Here is a 21,183-nt window from a genome sequence, read left to right as displayed (position 1 = left end):
CTCTGGACTGGCTTTGTGTGTTTCTTCCTTTTTAAAGTGGCAATCAGCAGTAGAAACAAAGCATTTTCCCTGCCCGTTTTTGGTAAAAAGCTGAGGAATTGGGCTGGAGGAATGTAAACACATTCATAGACAGAGCTATGGATGCAAGGACTGACCATCCATCATGATATTATAGTGTTTGTTCAAATATTGAGAAAAACAAGCTCATGAGGTATTTAAATTATATTCAAGAATCATTGATTGGGTACATATAATTTAAGTCAAAATGGATGTAGCAACTGCTAAATAGCCCCTTAATCCAAGAAGAGAAAAGCCTTAAGTACAATATACTTAATTTACACCAATCAAAAAGACACAGGATAGAGGCTGTTTTAAAATTTTATTCAGAGTAGGAAAAAAAATCCAGTCACTGACATACTGCAGTGTTGCATATTTACTCAATCACACTTTTTCTAAATTATTCCTAAGAATTATTTCTTAAGGCCAATAAGTTTTCAGCCCCCCCCCCTGACTCCGGCTCCATTGCCTTGCCGACGGGTTGTGACACACCTACCCACATCAGTAATGTCAATATAAAATATCTGACCTCAACGATCCAGTGACAAAGTGTGGTGAAAGTTCAAAGGTTAAACACAAAGGAGTGTTTAACAAATAAAAAGTAGTGCAACAGAAATGAGTTGCTTTCCCACAAAGCTTAAACTGGTGACACATTTACAGTACATACAGTATACAAAACATTAGGAACACCTCTTCCCATGACAGACTGACCAGCTGAAAGCTATGATCCCTTACTGATGTCACTTGTTAAATCCACTTCAATCAGTGTAGATGAAGGGGAAGAGACAGGCCAAAAAATTATTTTTAAGCTTTGAGATATAAATTGTGTGTGCCACTCAGATGGTGAATGGGCAAGACAAAAGATTGAAGTGCCTTTGAACGGAGTATGGTAGTAGGTGCCAGGCGCACCGGTTTGAGTGTGTCAAGAACTGCAACGCTACTGGGTTTTTCACTCTCAACAGTTTTCTGTGTGTATCAAGAATGGCCCACCACCCAAAGGACATCCAGCCAACTTCACAACTGTGGGAAGCATTGGAGTCAACATGGGCCAGCATCCCTGTGGAACACTTTGACACCTTGTAGAGTCCATGCCCCGACAAATTGAGGCTGTTCTGAGGGCAAAACGGGGTGCAACTCAATATTAGGGAGGTGTTCCTAATGGTTTTGTACACCTCCGTGTACATGTAAAAACAACAATCTATTCTTCAAGTTGGGTTGAATTGTCTACCGTTTGTTAACTAGTCCATCCTCGGAGGGAAATAAAACAAATCGACAGGCTGTTCTGCACCAGTCCTCCTGTCCTTTACATCAGCATACAGGAGACAACCACAGAAATACAATAACTAGAACGGTAATTCCCATTCAAGCCAACATGGTCTGAGGGGCTTTTTTCCCCCCCATCCTAGTCAATCTATTTGTATGGCGACAACAGGCACATGGAAGTTAAAACAGATTCACTTCTGGAACTACCAGCTCTGATTCCAAGTAGGTACAATGGGCGAGTTTGTTATGCATGGATATCTGATCCTAGGTCAGTTTCTAACTACAGTAGAGCAAAAGGGGCCTCAATGGAACGAAAGTCATTCTGATCAATAACACCACCCCAACTCTGTCGCGGAATGAGGGAAGGGCCAGTGTGTGGTAAAATAAATAGATAAGTAAAAACAGTTTGTGCTACAAATGATATAAATAAGTGCAAAGTTTTGATTCAGCAGAGCTTTGGAGCAATACACAACACAGGAGGTTGGTGGCACCTTAATTGGGGAGGACAGGCTCTTGGTAATGGCTGAAGCGGAATGGTATCAAATAAATACCATTCCATTCGCTCCGTTCCAGCCATTATGATGAGTCATCTTCCCCTCAGCAGCCTCCACTGATACACAAGTATTTGGGAGAGTTGAAATATAATATTCTTTACAAATGGATGGAGTCAAACGACACACGGTGACTGAACGGGCATAGGAAGGGAAAGAAGAGCGACGGAGCCGGAATTAAGAAAAATACAACTGATAGAGGGAGTAAAAGATTGGTCAAGCTTCTTTGGAATGTACACCTTACGCACACACCTACAGTCTTTCAAATGAAGTGAGGGGAAAAAAAATTGAAACAACTTCAGAAATTGTCCACAACAACATACTAGTACATAACCAAATGGTCCCCATCCCTCCCTCTCCCCCATACATACATTCCACTTCTGCTATGTGCTTTATGAAAACGCCAGATCACACAGAAATGTCAATAAATAAAACGGATTATAAATAAACAAAAACATAAATAACAACAATTATAAACTGGTTGGTTCGAGCCCTGAATGCTGATTGGCTGACAGCCGTGATATATCAGACCGTATACCACGGGTATGACAAAACATTTATTTTTACTGCTCTAAGTATGTTGGTAACCAGTTTATAATAGCAATAAGGCACCTCAGGAGTTTGTGGTATATGGCCAATACACCACGGCTAAGGGCTGTATCCAGGCACTCCGCGCTGCGTCGTGCTTGAGAACAGCACTTAGCCGTGGTGTACTGGCCATATACCACCCCCCCTTGTGCCTTATTGCTTAAATAAACAACCTTCTGTACACAGACCTCGCTGGACTCACACGGTTAAGACTCAAAAGATGACTCACCCTGAAAAAAACAATGGAAGCTATTTTAGCTCAGGTAGAAATAAATTACAGATGAAACTATACACATCCTCCTCTTGTAAGAGTGAAGACCACAAAACACCAAAACATCCCAGCCCAACATCGCCCCCTCCCTGCTTCCCCTCTGATGAGTTATAGTAATAACGTACTTGGAAGGATCAGCTAGTAACAATCTCCGGTAAAAACCCCCACAGTAAAACATCGTAGGAGTACATCGTTAAAAACTCCCCCTCACACAGTAAAACATCGTAGGAGTGCATCGTTAAAAACTCCCCCTCACACAGTAGAACATTAAAATCCCCGGTTATCATCAAAACCACAAAAATGAAGCAGTGTTTGCTTTACAACTCATGGTTCTGCGAGTTTTGCCACCCTGCGAACCTAAAATCCTCCACATCCCTCTTGTCTTGTAAAGAGGGCTGTTGGTTGGCTGGTGCTCTCCAGTTTCACTACTGGCTGGGTTAAGTTGGTTCAAAGGACTGTTACAAGATGCCTGGAGTGCCGGTTTGGGGTTTGGCAGTGGTGTCCACTGACTAAAACAAGTCCTTTAAAATGCAACGACAACTCCAGCGATGTTGAAGTGACGTGGAGAGGCAAGACAAAGCAAGAAAACGAGAGAGGAAAAGTCTTTCCTCCAATGGAGGAGAGGGGGGATGGAAGAGCGAGAGGGAGAGGATGGAAGAGGGGGGTGGAGGAGAGATGGAGAGAGGGGGATGGAGGAGAGATGGGGATGGAGGAGAGATGGGGAGAAGGGGATAGAGGAGAGATGGAGAGATGGAGATGGAGGAGAGATGGGGAGAGGGAGATGGAGGAGAGATGGAGAGATGGGGATGGAGGAGAGATAGAGATGGGAGATGGGGATGGAGGACAGATGGAGAGAAGAGGATAGAGGAGAGATGGAGAGAAGAGGATAGAGGAGAGATGGAGAGAGGGGGATAGAGGAGAGATGGAGAGAGGGGGATGGAGGAGAGATGGAGAGATGGGGATGTAGGAGAGATGGAGATGGAGGAGAGATGGAGAGAAAGGGATAGAGGAGAGATGGAGAGAAGAGGATAGAGGAGAGATGGAGAGAGGGGGATAGAGGAGAGATGGAGAGAGGGGGATGGAGGAGAGATGGAGAGATGGGGATGTAGGAGAGATGGAGATGGAGGAGAGATGGAGAGAAGGGGATAGAGGAGAGATGGAGAGCTGGGGATAGAGGAGAGATGGAGAGAGGGAGATGAGGACGTGCTCTTTTTCCTCTGGCCTTACTGGGTTGCTGGTTGAGGGTAACAGCTGCGAGAGAGTAAAAAACTGAAAAGGGGGGAGGAGGCGGAGGGGCGAAGGCGAGTAGCGATTTGTCCAGTGTTTGTTCTCTCCCTCTCCTCTCTTGTTTTCCCAGATGTCTCAAAACTTCTTGGGGCCCCAGGCGGAGGTCTGTTTTGGGGCCAGGCCTGCGCCGAAGGTGGGGAAGTCCTCAGCATTGCTCATATCAGGAGCCTGAGACACACAACAACACACAACGTCACAACAACCTCACGATGACGAAGATATAGGCCTACATGATAATGACTGTTTATGATGAGGAGGATACTGATAAAGATGACACAGAGAATTATGACGAGAATCAGACACACACCTTGTCGTTCCAGGGGGCGTCTCGCACCACAAAGCCCTTGGCCACCCCCACGCTGATGTCGCCCCCCCCACCTCCCCCCCACCCTCCATAGCGGGACGGGGGCTTCATGTAGGCAGCCATCGTCTCGGTCTCTGTCACACTCAACATCTAGCATGGAATGTTGGAGAGACAGTAGTAAAATAAAAAGGGGAGAAAATAAGATCGTAGCAGAAAGAGAAAGAGAGAGAGAGAGAGAGAGAGAGAGAGCGAGAGAGAGAGAGAGAGAGAGAGAGAGAGAGACATCGAAATACTTTGCATGACGGCATAGGCAGAGACACAGTTTCTCACGTTTACTGCATATGCTGATAATTGTCTCCGTCCATCACTCACATATTCCTCCTCCAGATTGAGTAGGTGGTCGACGGCGTTGTCCACACTCTCTGGTAGTCCAGTCACTGTCACCCTGCCTGGGTCCTCTGAACCCGGCTGGGGAAACCGGATGTCCACCTACACACACACAAACACACACACACAGACACAGACACAGACACACACAACATACTGTAGTTGTTAACGTTTCAAAACAAAGGGCTTAACAAACGGACTCCCAGAGGAAGTGCGACAGAAAAAGAAAACAAACTGGTGCTGCGATGTCGTGCGTCCCTGTGACATCGTCATTTACCCTGGGGTTCAATCACGCCCCCACCCCCCCCCCCCCCCCCACCCCACGCCCGTACCTTAAACTCTTCCATGGTCTTGCGGATGGCCTTGCCGCGGGCCCCGATGATGCGTGCGTGCGTGCGGGGGTCCAGGTGCACGTCGTGGCTGACCATCTCCTGCAGCGTTGACACCAGCAGCTCGATGGCTGACCGCGCCTCTTCCGTGTTACGCTCATACCCAGAGATCACTATCACATCCTGGCAGAGAGAGAGAGAACAGAGAGAGAACAGAGAGAGAACAGAGAGAGATCACTATCACATCCTGGCAGAGAGAGAGAGAGAACAGAGAGAGAACAGAGAGAGATCACTATCACATCCTGGCAGAGAGAGAGAGAACAGAGAGAGAACAGAGAGAGATCACTATCACATCCTGGCAGAGAGAGAGAGAACAGAGAGAGAACACTATCACATCCTGGCAGAGAGAGAGAGAACAGAGAGAGATCACTATCACATCCTGGCAGAGAGAGAGAGAGAACAGAGAGAGAACAGAGAGAGATCACTATCACATCCTGGGAGAGAGAGAGAGAGAACAGAGAGAGAACAGAGAGAGAAAAGAGAGAGATCACTATCACATCCTGGCAGAGAGAGAGAGAACAGAGAGAGAACACTATCACATCCTGGCAGAGAGAGAGAGAACAGAGAGAGATCACTATCACATCCTGGCAGAGAGAGAGAGAGAACAGAGAGAGAACAGAGAGAGATCACTATCACATCCTGGCAGAGAGATAGAGAACAGAGAGAGAACAGAGAGAGAACAGAGAGAGATCACTATCACATCCTGGGAGAGAGAGAGAGAGAACAGAGAGAGAACAGAGAGAGAACAACACCACATCCTGGGAGAGAGAGAGAGAGAACAGAGAGAGAACAGAGAGAGAACACTATCACATCCTGGCAGAGAGAGAGAGAGAACAGAGACAGAACAGAGAGAGAACAGGGAGAGAACAGAGAGAGAACACCACCACATGCTGGGAGAGAGAGAACAGAGAGAGAACAACACCACATCCTGGGAGAGAGAGAGAACAGAGAGAGAACAGAGAGAGAACAACACCACATCCTGGGAGAGAGAGAGAACAGAGAGAGAACAGAGAGAGAACAATACCACATCCTGGGAGAGAGAGAGAACAGAGAGAGAACAGAGAGAGAACAGAGAGAGAACAGAGACAGAACAGAGAGAGAACAGAGAGAACAGAGAGAACAGAGAGAACAGAGAGAGAACAACACCACATCCTGGGAGAGAGAGAGAACAGAGAGAGAACAGAGAGAACAACACCACATCCTGGGAGAGAGAGAGAACAGAGAGAGAACAGAGAGAACAACACCACATCCTGGGAGAGAGAGAGAGAACAGAGAGAGAACAGAGAGAACAACACAACATCCTGGGAGAGAGAGAGAACAGAGAGAGAACAGAGAGAGAACAACACCACCTCCTGGGAGAGAGAGAAACAGAGAGAACAGAGTGAGAACAGAGAGAGAACACCACCACATCCTGGGAGAGAACAGAGAGAGAACAGAGAGAACAACACCACATCCGGGGAGAGAGAGAAAACAGAGAGAGAACAGAGAGAACAACACCACATCCTGGGAGAGAGAGAGAGAACAGAGAGAGAACAGAGAGAGAACAACACCACATCCTGGGAGAGAGAGAGAACAGAGAGAACAGAGAGAGAACAGAGAGAGAACACCACCACATCCTGGGAGAGAGAGAGAGAGAACAGAGAGAGAACACCACATCCTGGGAGAGGAGGGGAAAAGAGAATAAGAGAGTGAATGTGTAAATGAGAAAGACAGCACGGGAGATGGAGAGGAGAATTAGGTGCAGGAGGGAGGTACGGAGTTTAGAAACAAGAGGGGAGAGGATGAGATGGGGAGGGATGAGAACACAAGAAAGAACAGAGAGGAGAAGAGGACATGGCAGGGCGAGAAGAGAGAGAAGAACTGTAAACACACAAAAATGACAATGGAAAGATGAGAGGGCGTGGTGGAAGAGAGAGCAACAAAAAAGAGCAAGACACACACACACTCTCCTGACCTGCTGTTCGTCCCCTTTATCTGGGAACTGGACGATGACGTCGTGGTCTTTGCGGATCTGAGAGATGACCGCTCCCTTCCGGCCAATGATCTTGGGGTGGAACTTAGGATCTACTGAGATGGAGACCTTGAAGCTCCTCAAGGCCTGGAGGGACAGGGAGATAAACTAGTCAGTACTGTGTGTGTGTGTGTCTCCCTATTTAGTGTGTGTTCCTACCCTGTCTTCCTGTTCAGCCTGTAGTTCTTTGACTCTCTCCAGCAGGCCTGACTTGGCCCGCTCTACGTTGGCCACCTGACCTGTCACCTTGATCACATCTGACTGCTGCTCCGGCTGGGGTACCCAGATGTTCACCTACACACACACAGACACAGACACAGACACACACACACACACACACACACACACACACACACACGGAGTTACAGTACAGAGTCAAATTTAGTCCGATTTTCCCACGGTCTCTTAGAGAAGGCACAGTGGAACAACTATCAGTTTGACAGCAATCTGATCAAGACCAATTTAACACTTGAGGTAACGTACTAAAATATACATTATTTGCAGAACTGAATATCCGGGACGACAGTAGTTTGGGTGACAAAAGGGCTATGATGAGCAAACGCAGTGTGCAGTACAAAGATTGACCGTCAGAGCTGCAGTTCTACACGTCCACCAGAGGAGGGCGATGGAGCTCCATACCTCATACTCCTCCATCATCTTCCTGATGCCAATGCCCTTCTGACCAATGATGTAACGGTGTAGCTCAAAGGACACCTCGACATCCTCCGTGACCGGGACCAGAGCCTGGAGGGAGGGTGAAAGGAAAAGGAGAAAGAGAGAGAAAGAAAGAGAGAAAGAGAGAAAGAGAGAGAGAGAGAGAGAGAGAGAGAGAGAGAGAGAGAGAGAGAGAGAGAGAGAGAGAGAGAGAGAGAGTGTGAGGAAGACAAGAAGGACAAAACACTCTCCCAACAGAGTGTGAAAAGTTAACGTCTTAACAGTTTATACCAGTAGGGCGATCTTTGCCAGCTCACACTTCTCCGTCCGCCCCGAGATGGTGATGACGTCACACTTGCGAAGGACAAACTCCGCCTCCGGGCTGGCGTCACCGTTCTCCTGAGGGGGCTCCTGACCTGCAGCGTCACCACGGCAACAAGAACACGGCTTATTTGGGAGTTTCTGGTGAAACTTCAAGATGACGGGTTTTGAACCAAACAACAAAAAGAGGGGTCATGTTTTTTTTTAGGTAGAAATGAAGGTGCCGGATAGGTGTAAGTTAACCCATTACAGTCTAAGCCCTGTCCAAGCCAGGGGAGAGGGGTGGGGTTCTACTAAACGTTTTTAAGGTCATACCGAGGATCATTTAGCTATCTGATTTGGAATTTTAAGGTCCCTTGAAGTATCAAAAAAAGAAAAAGCGATACGTATTTGATTACATTTTTTGTTGTTGACCTTACTGCTATTAGCCCATGCAAACACATTGAATAACAGAGTCACTACATGGAACAACAGACACCCCAAAAAAATTCTAAAGGAAGTATGTTCTGATGGTTCTGTCCTATATCTTAGAGATCCAAAAAAGATCAGGAAACTTTTTTTTACATGTATTTAACCCCTCATTTTTGGCACTAAACAGTCTCCATATACACAGTACTTCCATTCATTATCAGACCGCCTTGGCTGACCTGCTGTGTTGTTGGCGTTGTCGTCTCTCTCTGGGAACTTGACCTGCACCTCGTGGTCTCTGGTGATCTGCTGGATCCTGCAGCCTTTAGGCCCCATCACAGCCCTGTGGAACCGCTGGGGGACCGCCACCTCAACACTCACCTGGGCCTCCTGGAGGGAGGGAGGGAGACGCTCATCAAAACAGACTACACAACGGTCGACTTCCTGCCCGACTAGATGCGCAGGCGTTGCATTAAATCAACCAAGGGATGCGTGCCACGTCACCAACTGTGCAGTCAGGCATCAGACTGCTATATCATTTCAAATGTGTCAATGAGTGTCTTTAGTTGAAGTTAAAGCTGTGATCCCTTATTGATGTCACTTGTTAAAGCCACTTCAATCAGTGTAGATGAAGGGGAGAAGACAGGTTAAGCCTTGAGACATGGATTGTGAACGGGCAAGACAAAAAAAAAATGTAAGTGCCTTTGAACGGGGTATGGTGGTAGTTTGCCAGGCGTAACAGTTTGTGTCAAGATCTGCAACGCTGCTGGGTTTTTCACGCTCAACAGTTTCCCGTGTGTATCAAGAATGGTCCACCGCCAAAAGGACATCCAGCCAACTTCACACAACTGTGGGAAGCATTGGAGTCAACATGGGCCAGCATTCCTGTGGAACGCTTTCGACACCTGGTAGAGTCCATGCCCCGATGAATTGGGGATGTTTTGAGGGCAAAAGGGGGTGCAACTCAATATTACAGTGCATTCGGAAAGTATTCAGGCCCCTTGAATTTTTCCCCATTTTGTTATGTTACAGCCTTACTCTAAAATTTATTAAATTCATGTTTTTCCTCATCAACCTACACAATACTCCATAATGACAAAGCAAAAACAGGTTTTCTATATAAGGCACACAGTTGACAGTGCATGACAGAATGGAACACACAACCCCAGACCTCCACACACACTCCCAACACACACCAACCTACCAGATCCTCTATGATCTCCTGGATTCTTCGTTTGGCTGCCTCCACACAGTCCTTGGCCCCCTTCAGTGTGATGCGGTCGCTGTGAGTCCCGGTGCGGGGGAAGCTGACCGCCACGCCGCCGTATTCCTCCGCCAGCTCCCTCAGCACCTGGCCCCGCCGGCAGACAAAGTGCCGGTGGTGCCGCGTCTCCACAACCATGCCGTCCTCCACCACGTCGTCCTGAGAGAGAGGGGGGGGAGAAGGGACAGGGAGGAGGAGAGGAGGGGGGGGGGGAGTAGGACGATGGGGGATCAGTAAAACAGAGGGGTAGAAAAAAAAAGGTGACCCCGCTGAGCTTCGTAAATTAAAGACCAACAAAAGAACTGAAAAATATTTGCTTTTCTCTATGCTGTTAATATCCAGTTTCAAATCTTGAACATGTTAAGTTACTAGACTAGATCCTCTGTTTAAAGCTTTTGCTTCTCTTTCTACCTACTGAGCATGAATCTCTTCCAACAGAAATCATCCGGACTAGTACCAGGTTTTTGACGAGCGTCTCCAGTTCTTTCTGGGCCAGTCTGACAGCCTCCTCCCTGCCTACGATGGTGATGAGCTCCTGCTCCGGCTCGTCGGGAGACGGGAAGATGATGCGAGCGCCCGTCCTGTCCCGCACACGACGGATGTTGACCCCGCCCTTTCCAATCAGGAACTTGTGGTACTCCGGCTTGGCCTGCAGCTCCGCCGTGAAGTTGTTCACTTGCTGTAAAACGAGGAGAAAGAGGAGAGAAAGAGGAGAGAAAGAGGAGAGAAAGAGAGGAAAGGAAAAAAGGAGAGGTGTAAGAGACTGGTGCTATTCAATCAAACCCAAAAATGTGAAACCAATTCTTCCACATTCTGCCTAATTCATTAAGGCAGGGGGGGGACAGACCTCCCTGCCATTTCTCCTCTACCTCCTCCTGCCTCACCTTCTCTTCAGCCAGTTGTAGTAGCTGTCTCTTGGCCCTCTCCACCTCCCCGGCCGGCCCTCTGATGGTCACCCTGTCTGACCCGGAGCCCTCGGAGGGGAAGTGGATGTGCACCCCGCCACAGTCCTCCATGACGGCGCGCACCAGGCAGCCCTTAGAGCCTATCAGAGAGTTGTGGAGCTTGGCCGGGATGGTCACCTCTGACTCCTTGATGTTGGCCTGGAGAGAGAGAGAGAGAAAGGAAGGGAGGGAGGGGGAATGGTTGAATCATCAAGACAGAGAGAGAGAGAGAGAGACACTTGAGAGAGAGAGAGAGAGAGACTTGAGAGAGAGACAAAGAGAGACAGAGAGAGAGAGAGACACTTGAGAGAGAGAGACTTGAGAGAGAGACAGAAAGACAGAGAGAGAGACAGAGAGACAGAGAGAGAGAGAGAGAGAGAGAGATAGAGAGAGAGATAGACAGACAGAGAGAGACAGAGAGAGAGAGACAGAGAGAGAGAGAGAGACATAGAGAGAAAGAGAGACATGCACACACAGTGTTCTCTCACCAGTTCTCTCTGGATGGCTAGGATCCTGTCTCTGGCTGCTTCACAGTGGTTCTTCCTCCCAGTGATCACTATCATCTCACTGTTACTGTTCTCTGTGGGCAGGTCAATCTTAGTGGTGGTCTCCTCACGGATCTGTGGGACACACGCACATACACACGTCATAAGAATGGCATACTTGTAATCAATAACCTACATTTAAAATGTATGTGTGGACACTTTAAAAAGTTAGACCAATATTTTGTGAAACTCTTCACACGTTTCATCGCTCACCTTTTTGATGTTGGCGCCTCCTTTGCCGATTATGTTTTTGTGGAACTGTTTGAAGATGGGGATGGAGAGGGAGAAGCTGTTCTCCATCTGAGAGAAAAACAAAAAGGAGCGGTGAGTAACCAGGAAGTGGTCCATTGTAAACAGGAAGTAATGCATGAATCAGTGAGGTCGTACCAGGTCTGCGATGAGTTTTGCCAGAAACTTGGCACACTTCTCCACCTCGTTCTTGGGCCCTCTCAGCTGCACAATGTCACTCTTCTGAGCCGGGTCGGGGAAATTGATCATGACCTGAAAGAGAGCGTCCAAAATAAGTCCGATTTCACACTAGAATGGGAAGTTATACTCCTGAAATCATTAAAGGGACAAAAAAAAAAAGTTGAACCTCGTTACCTCTGGGAACTTATCCCGGACCTCTTTGATCTTCTCCCCTTTCTGGCCGATGATGGCGCGGTGGAACTTCTGCTCCACAATCAAGTCTTTGGTACGCTCGTTCTCCTGCCCAGGGGGGAAAAGAACAGTTGTCACCATTGAATATGGACTCCGTCCAAGTTGCCGGGTCATTATCCCAAATGAATGGGAGAGGTTGGCACCCCCCTACTACCCCCCCTCCGTCCTCACCATCCTCTGTGCCATCTCCATCAGCTCCCTGCGTGCCAGCTGCACCCCCTTGGGGTCACCCTCGATCCGGACCAGGCCGCTTCGATCCGGCTCCTGGGGGATCCACACCGACACCTTGTACTGCTCTTTAATCCGGTTAACTGAAACACACAGCATGGGATTTACATGGCTATATATTACAAAGAGTGTGTGTGTGTGTGTGTGTGTGTGTGTGTGTGTGTGTGTGTGTGTGTGTGTGTGTGTGTGTGTGTGTGTGTGTGTGTATACTCACTGTTGGCTCCGTTCTTGCCGATGAGGTGTCTGTGAAAGCGCTGGTCTATGTTGACGTCAGCGTAGTCCATCCTCACCAGCTTAACACGAGGAAACAGGGTTTACATGTTAGAGTAGACGGCCTGTTCCTTGCAAGATGTCCTCATATCTAGGGAGTTTCTGTACGTTGGTGCGTATCGAGCGATACATTGATATTGATCAGTTGTGTGTGTGTGAGAGTGAGACATCGACATGCAGCTCTGCGGTGGGAACTAGGTGCCGTCACGCAGCTCCGCGGTGGGGCCCGAACTCACCAGGTCTCTGATGATGTCTTGTATTTGAACCTGGGCCTGCTCCACCTCCTCCGTGGGGCCCTCCAGGCATATCCGCTCCTCGCCGTCAGTGAACTCAATGTGAACCTAAACACACAGGGGTTAAAGGTCAGTGGTCAAGCGACTTAAAGGGGTCATCTGGTTCTGGCTCCCTCCACATGTCAGCTCAGTGAGCTAAGTGTGTCTCAACGTAGCTAGGGAGGTAAAGAGCTTGAATCCCTGGAGTGCTTTTTAGGAGTAATCCATAAGTAGTGCACTATACAGGGATTGGTTGGCGCTACTGACAGACATGTGTCTGAGCCAATCACTTCCTGTAAACCACCTAAACATATAAAGTCATGTTTATGCCTGCAACCATATACTTTGCCATATCCCTCGCTCCATCTCTCCCCCTATCCTGCCTCTCCAATTCTCTCTCTCTCCCCTATCCCGCCTCTCTCCCCCATCCCACCTCTCTCTCCATCCCGTCTCTCACTCTCTCATGTCGACCTCTCACTCTCACACACCTTGGGTAGCTGCTGTGTGATGCGTCCGATGTTCTGTCCCTTCTTTCCGATGATGAAGCGATGGAGCCAGGCTGGGGCTGTCACCTCCACCACCATCACACTCTTGGCCTGCGGACAGAGAGGCAATCAGGATCAGACTAGAGCTCGACCGATTAATCGGAATGGCCGATTAATTAGGGCCGATTTCAAGTTTTCACATAACAATCGGTAATCTGTATTTTTGGCCACCGATTTGACGATTAAAAAAAAAAAAAAATTATATAAATATTTTTTACCTAGGCAAGTCAGTTAAGAACACATTCTTATTTTCAATGACGGCCTAGGAACGGTGGGTTAACTCCCTTGTTCAGGGGCAGAATGACAGATTTTTACCTTGTCAGCTTGGGGATGCAACCTTACGGTTAACTAGTCCAACGCTCTAACAACCTGCTTTACATTGCACTCCATGAGGAGCCTGCCTGTTACGTGAATGCAGTAAGAAGGCAAGGTAAGTTGCTAGCTAGCATTAAACTTATCTTATAAAAACAATCAATCAATCAATCATAATCACTAGTTAACTACACATGGTTGATGATATTACTAGTTTATCTAGCCTGTCCTGCGTTGCATATAATCGATGTGGTGCGCATTTGCGAAAAAGGTCTGTCGTTGCTCCAACTTGTACCTAACCATAAACATCAATGTCTTTCTTAAAATCAATACACAAGTATATATTTTTAAACCTGCATCTTTAGTTAATATTGCCTGCTAACATGAATTTCTTTTAGCTAGGGAAAATGTGTCACCTCTGCAACAGAGTCAGGGTATATGCAGCAGTTTGGGCCGCCTGGCTCGTTGCGAACTGTGAAGACTATTTCTTCCTAACAAAGACAGCCGACTTCGCCAAACGGGGGATGATTTAACAAAAGCGCATTTGCAAAAAAAGCACAATCATTGCACGACTGTACCTAACCATAAACATCAATGCCTCTCTTAAAATCAATACACAGAAGTATATATTTTTAAACCTGCATATTTAGCTAAAAGAAATCCAGGTTAGCAGGCAATATTAACCAGGTGAAATTGTCACTTCTCTTCCATTCATTGCACGCAGAGTCAGGGTATATGCAACAGTTTGGGCCGCCTGGCTCGTTGTCAACTAATTTGCCAGAATTTTACGTAATTATGACATAACATTGAAGGTTGTGCAATGTAACAGGAACATTTAGGTAAAATACGGAACGGTTCCGTATTTCACTGAAAGAATAAACGTGATAGTTTCCGGATTCGACCATATTAATGACCTAAGGCTCGTGTTTCTGTGTGTTATTATGTTATAATTAAGTCTATGATTTGATAGAGCAGTCTGACTGAGCGGTGGTAGGCACCAGCAGGCTCGTAAGCGTTCATTCAAAATAGCACTTTCGTGCGTTTTGCCAGAAGCCCTTCGCAATGCATTGCGCTGTTTATGACTTCAAGCCTATCAACTCCCAAGATTAGGCTGGTGTAACCCATGTGAAATGGCTAGCTAGTTAGCCGGGTGCGCGCTAATAGCGTTTCAAACGTCACTCGCTCTGAGACTTGGAGTAGTTGTTCCCCTTGCTCTGCATGGGTAACGCTGCTTCGAGGGTGGCTGTTGTCGATGTGTTCCTGGTTTGAGCCCAGGTAGGAGCGAGGAGAGGGACGGAAGCTATACTGTTACACTGGCAATACTAAAGTGCCTATAAGAACATCCAATAGTCAAAGGTATATGAAATACAAATCGTATAGAGAAATAGTCCTATAATTCCTATAACTACAACCTAAAACTTCTTACCTGGGAATATTGAAGACTCATGTTAAAAGGAACCACCAGCTTTCATATGTTCTCATGTTCTGAGCAAGGATCTTAAACGTTAGCTTTCTTACATGGCACATAATGCACTTTTACTTTCTTCTCCAACACTTTGTTTTTGCATTATTTAAACCAAATTGAACATGTTTCATTATTTATTTGAGGCTAAATAGATTTTATTGATGTATTATATTAAGTTAAAATAAGTGTTTATTCAGTATTGTTGTAATTGTCATTATTACAAATAAATAAATAAAAAAATGTTTTTAAATCGGCTGATTAATCGGTAGCGGCTTTTTTGGGGGGGGGGGGGTCCTCCAATAATCGGTATCGGCGTTGAAAAATCATAATCGGTCGACCTCTAGATCAGACACACACGCTGTATAGCTCTCTCTCTCTCTCTCACACACACACACACACACAACATGATTAATAAACTACTTGACTTGTTGATTAAAAGCAGACAACAAATCAACAAACAAGACAATCGCTCCTCTCCTCTCCCACTTCCTCCTCCTCCTCCTCCAATCACCTTGGCGTAGACCTGTGTGAGTGCAGGGCCCAACTTGTCCGGCTCGCCCCTCAGGATGATGGTCTCCGAGCAGGAGTCCAGCGGGGGCATCTCCACAGACACCCCTGTGGTCTCCATGATCTCATGAAGGCTGTTGCCTTTAGGCCCCACAATGTACTTGTGCTGCGACTTCTTCACCTCCACTGAGATGGTGGTGGTCTTTCTCTTCTGGAGGACGTAGGGAAGGTGAGGAAGGGGGAGGAAGAGGAAGGGAGAGGAAAGGGGAGGGGTGACAGAGGGGAAAGGAAAGAGATTGAGAGTGGCAGACAAAAAAGGAGAGACGAAGTGTGCATGAGAGAGAGAGAGTGTAGAGTGGAGAGAGAGAGTAGAGTAGAGAGAGAGTCTCAGATACAGTACAGTATTATGCAGTAGCGTACCATTAGCATCCTATTGTCTTTCCCTTCCACTAGAATCCATACCCATTATCTCTGCCTGCTCTGTATCACCAACCCACCACAGCTCCACAGTAGCACAATGTCTCCTTCTCTTCGTCCTCTCTATGGTTCTCCGCACGGTCCTCCATCCATCCTTTACACACTCACTTTCCCCTCACCATGAACCTCTATTGTCTAACACCGTCTGTTTCTGTGAAATCGTGTCTAAGACGCACAAATCCATACAGACCAGCATCAACCACAACGCCCCCAGGCTGTGCAGACACAGGCACACACAGAGGGGGAAAAATCCATTAGTGTTGATGTTCTGTGATTGACTGCTGTTTTGTAGGTTCCTACAGTGTTTAGCTAGCATGCCCGTGTAATTTATTGTATTGTGGTTCCTAAGCAACCCGCTCCCTCTCAAACCCAACCTTGACATCAAACACTGACAAAAGGTAAGTCAATGTCATTCAGCGATACATTTGCTCGGATATTATGTGAAGATGTCGGGTTCGGGTCAGCTCTCGCTCTCACACACACCTTCTCGTCGTAGATGGCCCGTATGCGGCTGATGGCGAGGGCGACAGCCTCCTTCTCCCCGGTGATGACGATCTCGTCCTTGTGCAGGCTGGGCGGGGGGATGCTGACGCGGGCCCCCGTCTCTTGGCACAGTTCCTGGACCAGACGGTTGTAGGCCCCAGCGATGAACGGGTGGAACACCTTCTCCAGGGAGAGACGCTCCACTGCTCGCTTGTCCTGGAGGAGAGGAGATGGAGAAAAATATAAAACGATCAAGTAATGTATGACACACACATCTACACCAAACCTAAGCAGGTTTCATGCCATATCATTAGCAGGGTTGTGACCATACCAGCAATGCAATTTTATTCCATGGCAAAAAATGAAAACACGACGCGGACCATTGTCTTTTTGTCCTTTCAAAACCGGCTGCATGTAAAATATTGGGTGCTAATATGTAAATAAACGTGACTCTGGATGACAACATAATGATGTTTGTTTCCAACATTAGGGCTGGTTTCATAAAAAAGTTAAAGCCGCTTCGTGTTCTGTTTCCTTTCCACGATACTAACAAGTATTGCGAGACTGGCATCGTCCCGGCCCTAATAATTAGTATGTAAAAAAAGAATTAACATATTGCTCAAAGCTGAAGCGTCTCTGTCATCATCATAATTTTTCCCTTTGACCCCTGGTCCCCTCTGACCTGTTCGGCTGATATCAGCAGTATCTCGTGACGAGCCTTCTCGATGCCCTCCTTGGTGCCTGTGATTCTGATGTTGAGGCTGGGGTCGTCAGGTCGGGGGATGGCGATCTTCGTGGCCGTTTTCAGCTCCAGCTCCTGGAGTTTCTCACCGTTCTTACCGATCACAAACCGGTGGTGCTCCTTGGGGATGGCCACCGTGGCCGAAGCCTGGGAACAAGGGAGGGGAGGATGGGTGGAGGGAGGGAGGGAGGGAGGGAGGGAGAGAGAAACACAAATGTATATCGCAATAACAATAAATATGATCGGTATGACATTTGATATATCGTCCAACCCTAAGCTGAACATGGAGAGTCTTTATAACGTTATGCACCTGGGAATGGAGATTGGGTTTAAAAACTAAAATTGAAAAACTAAAATCTGAACCTGTGTCTGCAGCCGAGACACGATCTCCTTACGGGCCTTCATGACAGAGTCCAGTTTCCCAGTGACCATGATGGAGAGGCCCTGGTCCTTGGCCAGCGACAGCTCGATGTGAGCCCCTGTCCGCTGCATGATGTCCAGGCACACCTTGGCCTCCTCGCCCCCGTCACCAAACTGGCTGTTGTCCTTGTAGCGCCGCTCCTCCAGGGGCACGTTGAACACCTGGGAGAAGGAGGAGGAGGAGGGGGGAGAAGGTGGTGTGATGCTGAGGCCACAACAGACTGTGATGTACGTGTGCTTCGACATATGCGCCCGTTACCTGGGTGATGACAGAGGCTTTGATGGGTCTGATCTTGGAGCCCCACGCCCCGGCAGGCTCTCCAGACTTGTCCCCCGGAGCTCCCTTATTCTCCGGGAGCGGGGGGAAGGCCTCTAGATAGGTTGGGATGTAGGCCTCATCCTCGGGTACACCGCCTTGAAGGAGGGGAGGGATGGATAGACGGATGGAAAGAGAGAGAGACATGGAAATAGAGGGGTAGAAACAAAGGCAGAAAGAGAGATTAACGCAACCTCAAAGGCAGAAAAAGCCAAACCGACACTCAAAACACAATCCAAAATCCATACAGACTTAGCTATAGCCTAAATGCGTTTTCTTGTCCAGAGGTTACATTCAAATACATCAGTCCCCTAAGGTATCCTAACGTAGAAGGCATAAACAAAACGCTTGAGTTCCCACATTCTGTTTTCAGCGGAAAAGGAAGCTTGGTTGAAGAATGATGTATCCCTGAAAACCGGATGCATTCGGTTGTAGGCAACTCCAATAAGGGTGAGTAAATAGGAGTCTATCCACTGGTCCCAGACCAGTATAATACCTGTCATCTCCTGGTCTTTGATCCCGCTGCGGTGCTCGGCAAAGCTCTCCGGGGTCAACACAGCCACAGAGCTCATGGTTCAAGAGTTATTCCACTGGAAGAGAAGGTGAAGAAGACACAGAAAGAGGATTGTATTAAACGCTGAGCCATACGTTTGTGGTCCCAAACTGCTTCCTCAAGTGTGACAGCCCACCATAAATACTGACTGGAGACAATTATTTGATCATTAATAGCCTGATAAGAGTTCTCTCTAGACCACCCCTCTCCTCATATACTGCATTCTCTTTATAATTTAGGCCTACTGCTCCTTCTCCAGTATTATATCCTCAGTGGGTTTCTAGTCCCAGAAGAGAGAGCGACTCCCACTAGGGTAGTGGTTTAGCACCTGAGATTCAGCACCAATTAAAACCACACACACCTTGATGGAAAATACATCGACTAAAACACATCTATAGGCTAAACCTTGAGTTACAACAGAGTACGGTTTCGATCTCGTGAAGGAAAAACAGAGATAACGTATAATGGAAGACATGCGTTTAAACTTTGTGCCAATAGCTATCCACCTTTCTTGGCCAGAGAGACCCGCACTCACCTGCAAAAGGTCAGTTACCAGAGAGTCCGTCCTGTTGGTGGCTACCGTAATCGCTTCAGTGGGAGTCTGTGGGTTTGGTCCTGGAGGGAAAGACAGAGACATACAGACGATAGAACAATGAAAAGCACAGTGTGGGGGCTGGTCAAAACAATACTAACAAACACAGAGGGGAAAACACTGACAAGAAAAGACTTATCAAATACACCTTTCATCTTCCTCTCTGGCTTACTCCCTTCCCCATCCCCCGTCTTTCTCTCCCTCTCACTCTCTCTCAGACATACACACCAAAATAACAAGCTCCCTCAACCCCCAACCCCAGTGACTTTGTTAGCCCTCAAGAGTAGGAACCAGGCCCCTGCTGTGGTGGTTCATGTCCAGGGGCCGGCAGGAGCAGCAGTAAATATATGGTACTATGGATAGACTCCCGCTCTCTTCTCCCCCTGTTCTGGTTCCTTCCCTGGACACCTGTGTGTGTGTGTGTGTGTGTGTGTGTGTGTGTGTGTGTGTGTGTGTGTGTGTGTGTGTGTGTGTGTGTGCCCTGAAGACCTGACAGCCTAATTGGCCCCTCTGCCTGGGAGCAGAAAGGAGCACCAACTACCTTCCGCTGGGATGAGACTCACAGTGTGTACACACACACACACACACACACACACACACACACACACACACACACAGCTCTGAGCTTTAAACTTAAATCTGATCAACAGAATTGTTGACAGGCAAACAGAGTTAACAAACAGGATTGGGGTCATGATAAACCCAACCAACAACACAAAACACATTGTTCACTACGTGTAACACACACACACACACACACACACACACACACACACACACACAGAGGGTAGTGAACTAGTACAGTACTGAATAATGCGCATAACTAAGCATTTATTGTTTCATCCATGATAGCTAGCCAATTTTGTGCTAGGTAGCTTGCTACAGTATGTTAGCTTACTAGCTACATAATGAACATAAGCTAGCTACTGTAACTAACGTTAGGCATTCAGCGAACTAACAGTCAGGCTGACTGACTAACGTTGACTGATAATCGGCTAACAAGCCTGCTACAATGTATATAGATTAGCTAGCTAACATTAGCTAGCTAGCTAGCCAGACAGATAACGGTAACAGTATTTTGCATCGCTAGCTGTACTGTTACTTTAGCTGGTGTTGCTACACATTTTATAGCTACTGTACGTTGTTGTGATCATGTTCTCCACAATACTTGCAATATCTTACATTGAAATGATATATTGTATAACAACTCACATTTTTTAACGTGTAAGTAATCGTACCTTGTAAGACGAAATTTAAATGCTCTTCAATTTGACGGGTGATGTAAACACACGCTCCCTCACACATTCAACCACTGATTGGTCTGAAAGCGTTTCCCTAGCGGCGGAGGGTTTCCACGTACGGTTAGTGCTATATGGAATCATTGGGACGTCCTTACCCTAACCCTAACCTTACCCTTACCCTAACCTTACCCTTACCCTAACCCTTACCCTAACCCTAACCTTACCCTAACCCTAACCCTAACCTTACCCTAACCCTAACCCTAACCTTACCCTTACCCTAACCCTTACCCTAACCTTACCCTTACCCTAACCCTAACCTTACCCTAACCTTACCCTAAACCCTAACCTAACCCTAACCTTACCCTAACCCTAACCTTACCCTAACCTTACCCTTACCCTAACCTTACCCTAACCTTACCCTAACCCTAACCTTACCCTTACCCTTGCCCTAAACCATATCCTAACATTATAAACTGGGTGGTTCGAGCCCTGAATGCTGATTGGCTGACAGCCGTGGTATATTAGACCGTGTACCAAGACCGTATATGACAAAACTTTTATTTTTACTGCTCTAATTGCGTTGGTAACCAGTTCATAACAGCAATAAGGCACCTCAGAGGTTTGTTGTATATGGCCAATTTACCACGGCTAAGGTCTGTATCCAGGCGCTCTGTATTGCATCGTGCATAAGAACAGCCCTTAGCCGTGGAATATTGGCCATATACCACACCTCCTCGGGCTTTATTGCTTAAATAACCAATTGAACCGTAACCCTAACGTAACCGTTTTAAATGGCAACTTCAAAGTGTTGACGTCAGAGTTGGGACGTCCCAAGAATGCCGTTTAGATTTGTCCT

The 21,183-nt window shown here is 47.2% G+C and overlaps 1 protein-coding gene across 1 annotated transcript; it reads right to left on the bottom strand.

Annotated features, from left to right (window-relative positions):
* Nucleotides 1–4,078: 4,078 nt before the first annotated feature.
* Nucleotides 4,079–20,449, bottom strand: hdlbpb (high density lipoprotein binding protein b). The gene is made up of 28 exons (XM_029760195.1): nucleotides 20,325–20,449; nucleotides 19,030–19,109; nucleotides 18,438–18,531; nucleotides 17,885–18,039; nucleotides 17,569–17,787; nucleotides 17,146–17,352; nucleotides 16,464–16,679; nucleotides 15,508–15,714; nucleotides 13,163–13,270; nucleotides 12,639–12,743; nucleotides 12,347–12,425; nucleotides 12,076–12,215; nucleotides 11,848–11,952; nucleotides 11,632–11,745; nucleotides 11,458–11,544; nucleotides 11,188–11,319; nucleotides 10,640–10,858; nucleotides 10,213–10,434; nucleotides 9,696–9,914; nucleotides 8,731–8,881; nucleotides 8,054–8,178; nucleotides 7,748–7,852; nucleotides 7,268–7,402; nucleotides 7,052–7,195; nucleotides 5,041–5,220; nucleotides 4,694–4,810; nucleotides 4,325–4,471; nucleotides 4,079–4,185 (listed from the first exon to the last, which is right to left on the bottom strand). Exons 3-28 carry the CDS (start codon nucleotides 18,511–18,513, stop codon nucleotides 4,093–4,095), a joined length of 3,807 nt encoding a protein of 1,268 aa, XP_029616055.1. The 5' UTR covers nucleotides 18,514–18,531; nucleotides 19,030–19,109; nucleotides 20,325–20,449; the 3' UTR covers nucleotides 4,079–4,092.
* Nucleotides 20,450–21,183: the final 734 nt, after the last annotated feature.

This window comes from Salmo trutta, chromosome 8 (assembly GCF_901001165.1).
Source record: "Salmo trutta chromosome 8, fSalTru1.1, whole genome shotgun sequence".
Classification (NCBI taxonomy): Eukaryota; Metazoa; Chordata; class Actinopteri; order Salmoniformes; family Salmonidae; genus Salmo; species Salmo trutta.
The sequence above is the reverse complement of the archived record's forward strand: the minus strand, read 5'-3'. Positions and strand labels throughout refer to the sequence as shown.

Bases quoted from the DNA above. Each gene is read 5' to 3' on its own strand.
- hdlbpb (XM_029760195.1), bottom strand. From the start codon at position 18,513: ATGAGCTCTGTGGCTGTGTTGACCCCGGAGAGCTTTGCCGAGCACCGC. The intron at 11,320-11,457 runs GTGAGCGATGAA...TGTGTCCCACAG, and splicing joins GAGGCGCCAACATCAAAAAG to ATCCGTGAGGAGACCACCAC. The intron at 10,435-10,639 runs GTGAGGCAGGAG...CTCGTTTTACAG, and splicing joins TACAACTGGCTGAAGAGAAG to CAAGTGAACAACTTCACGGC.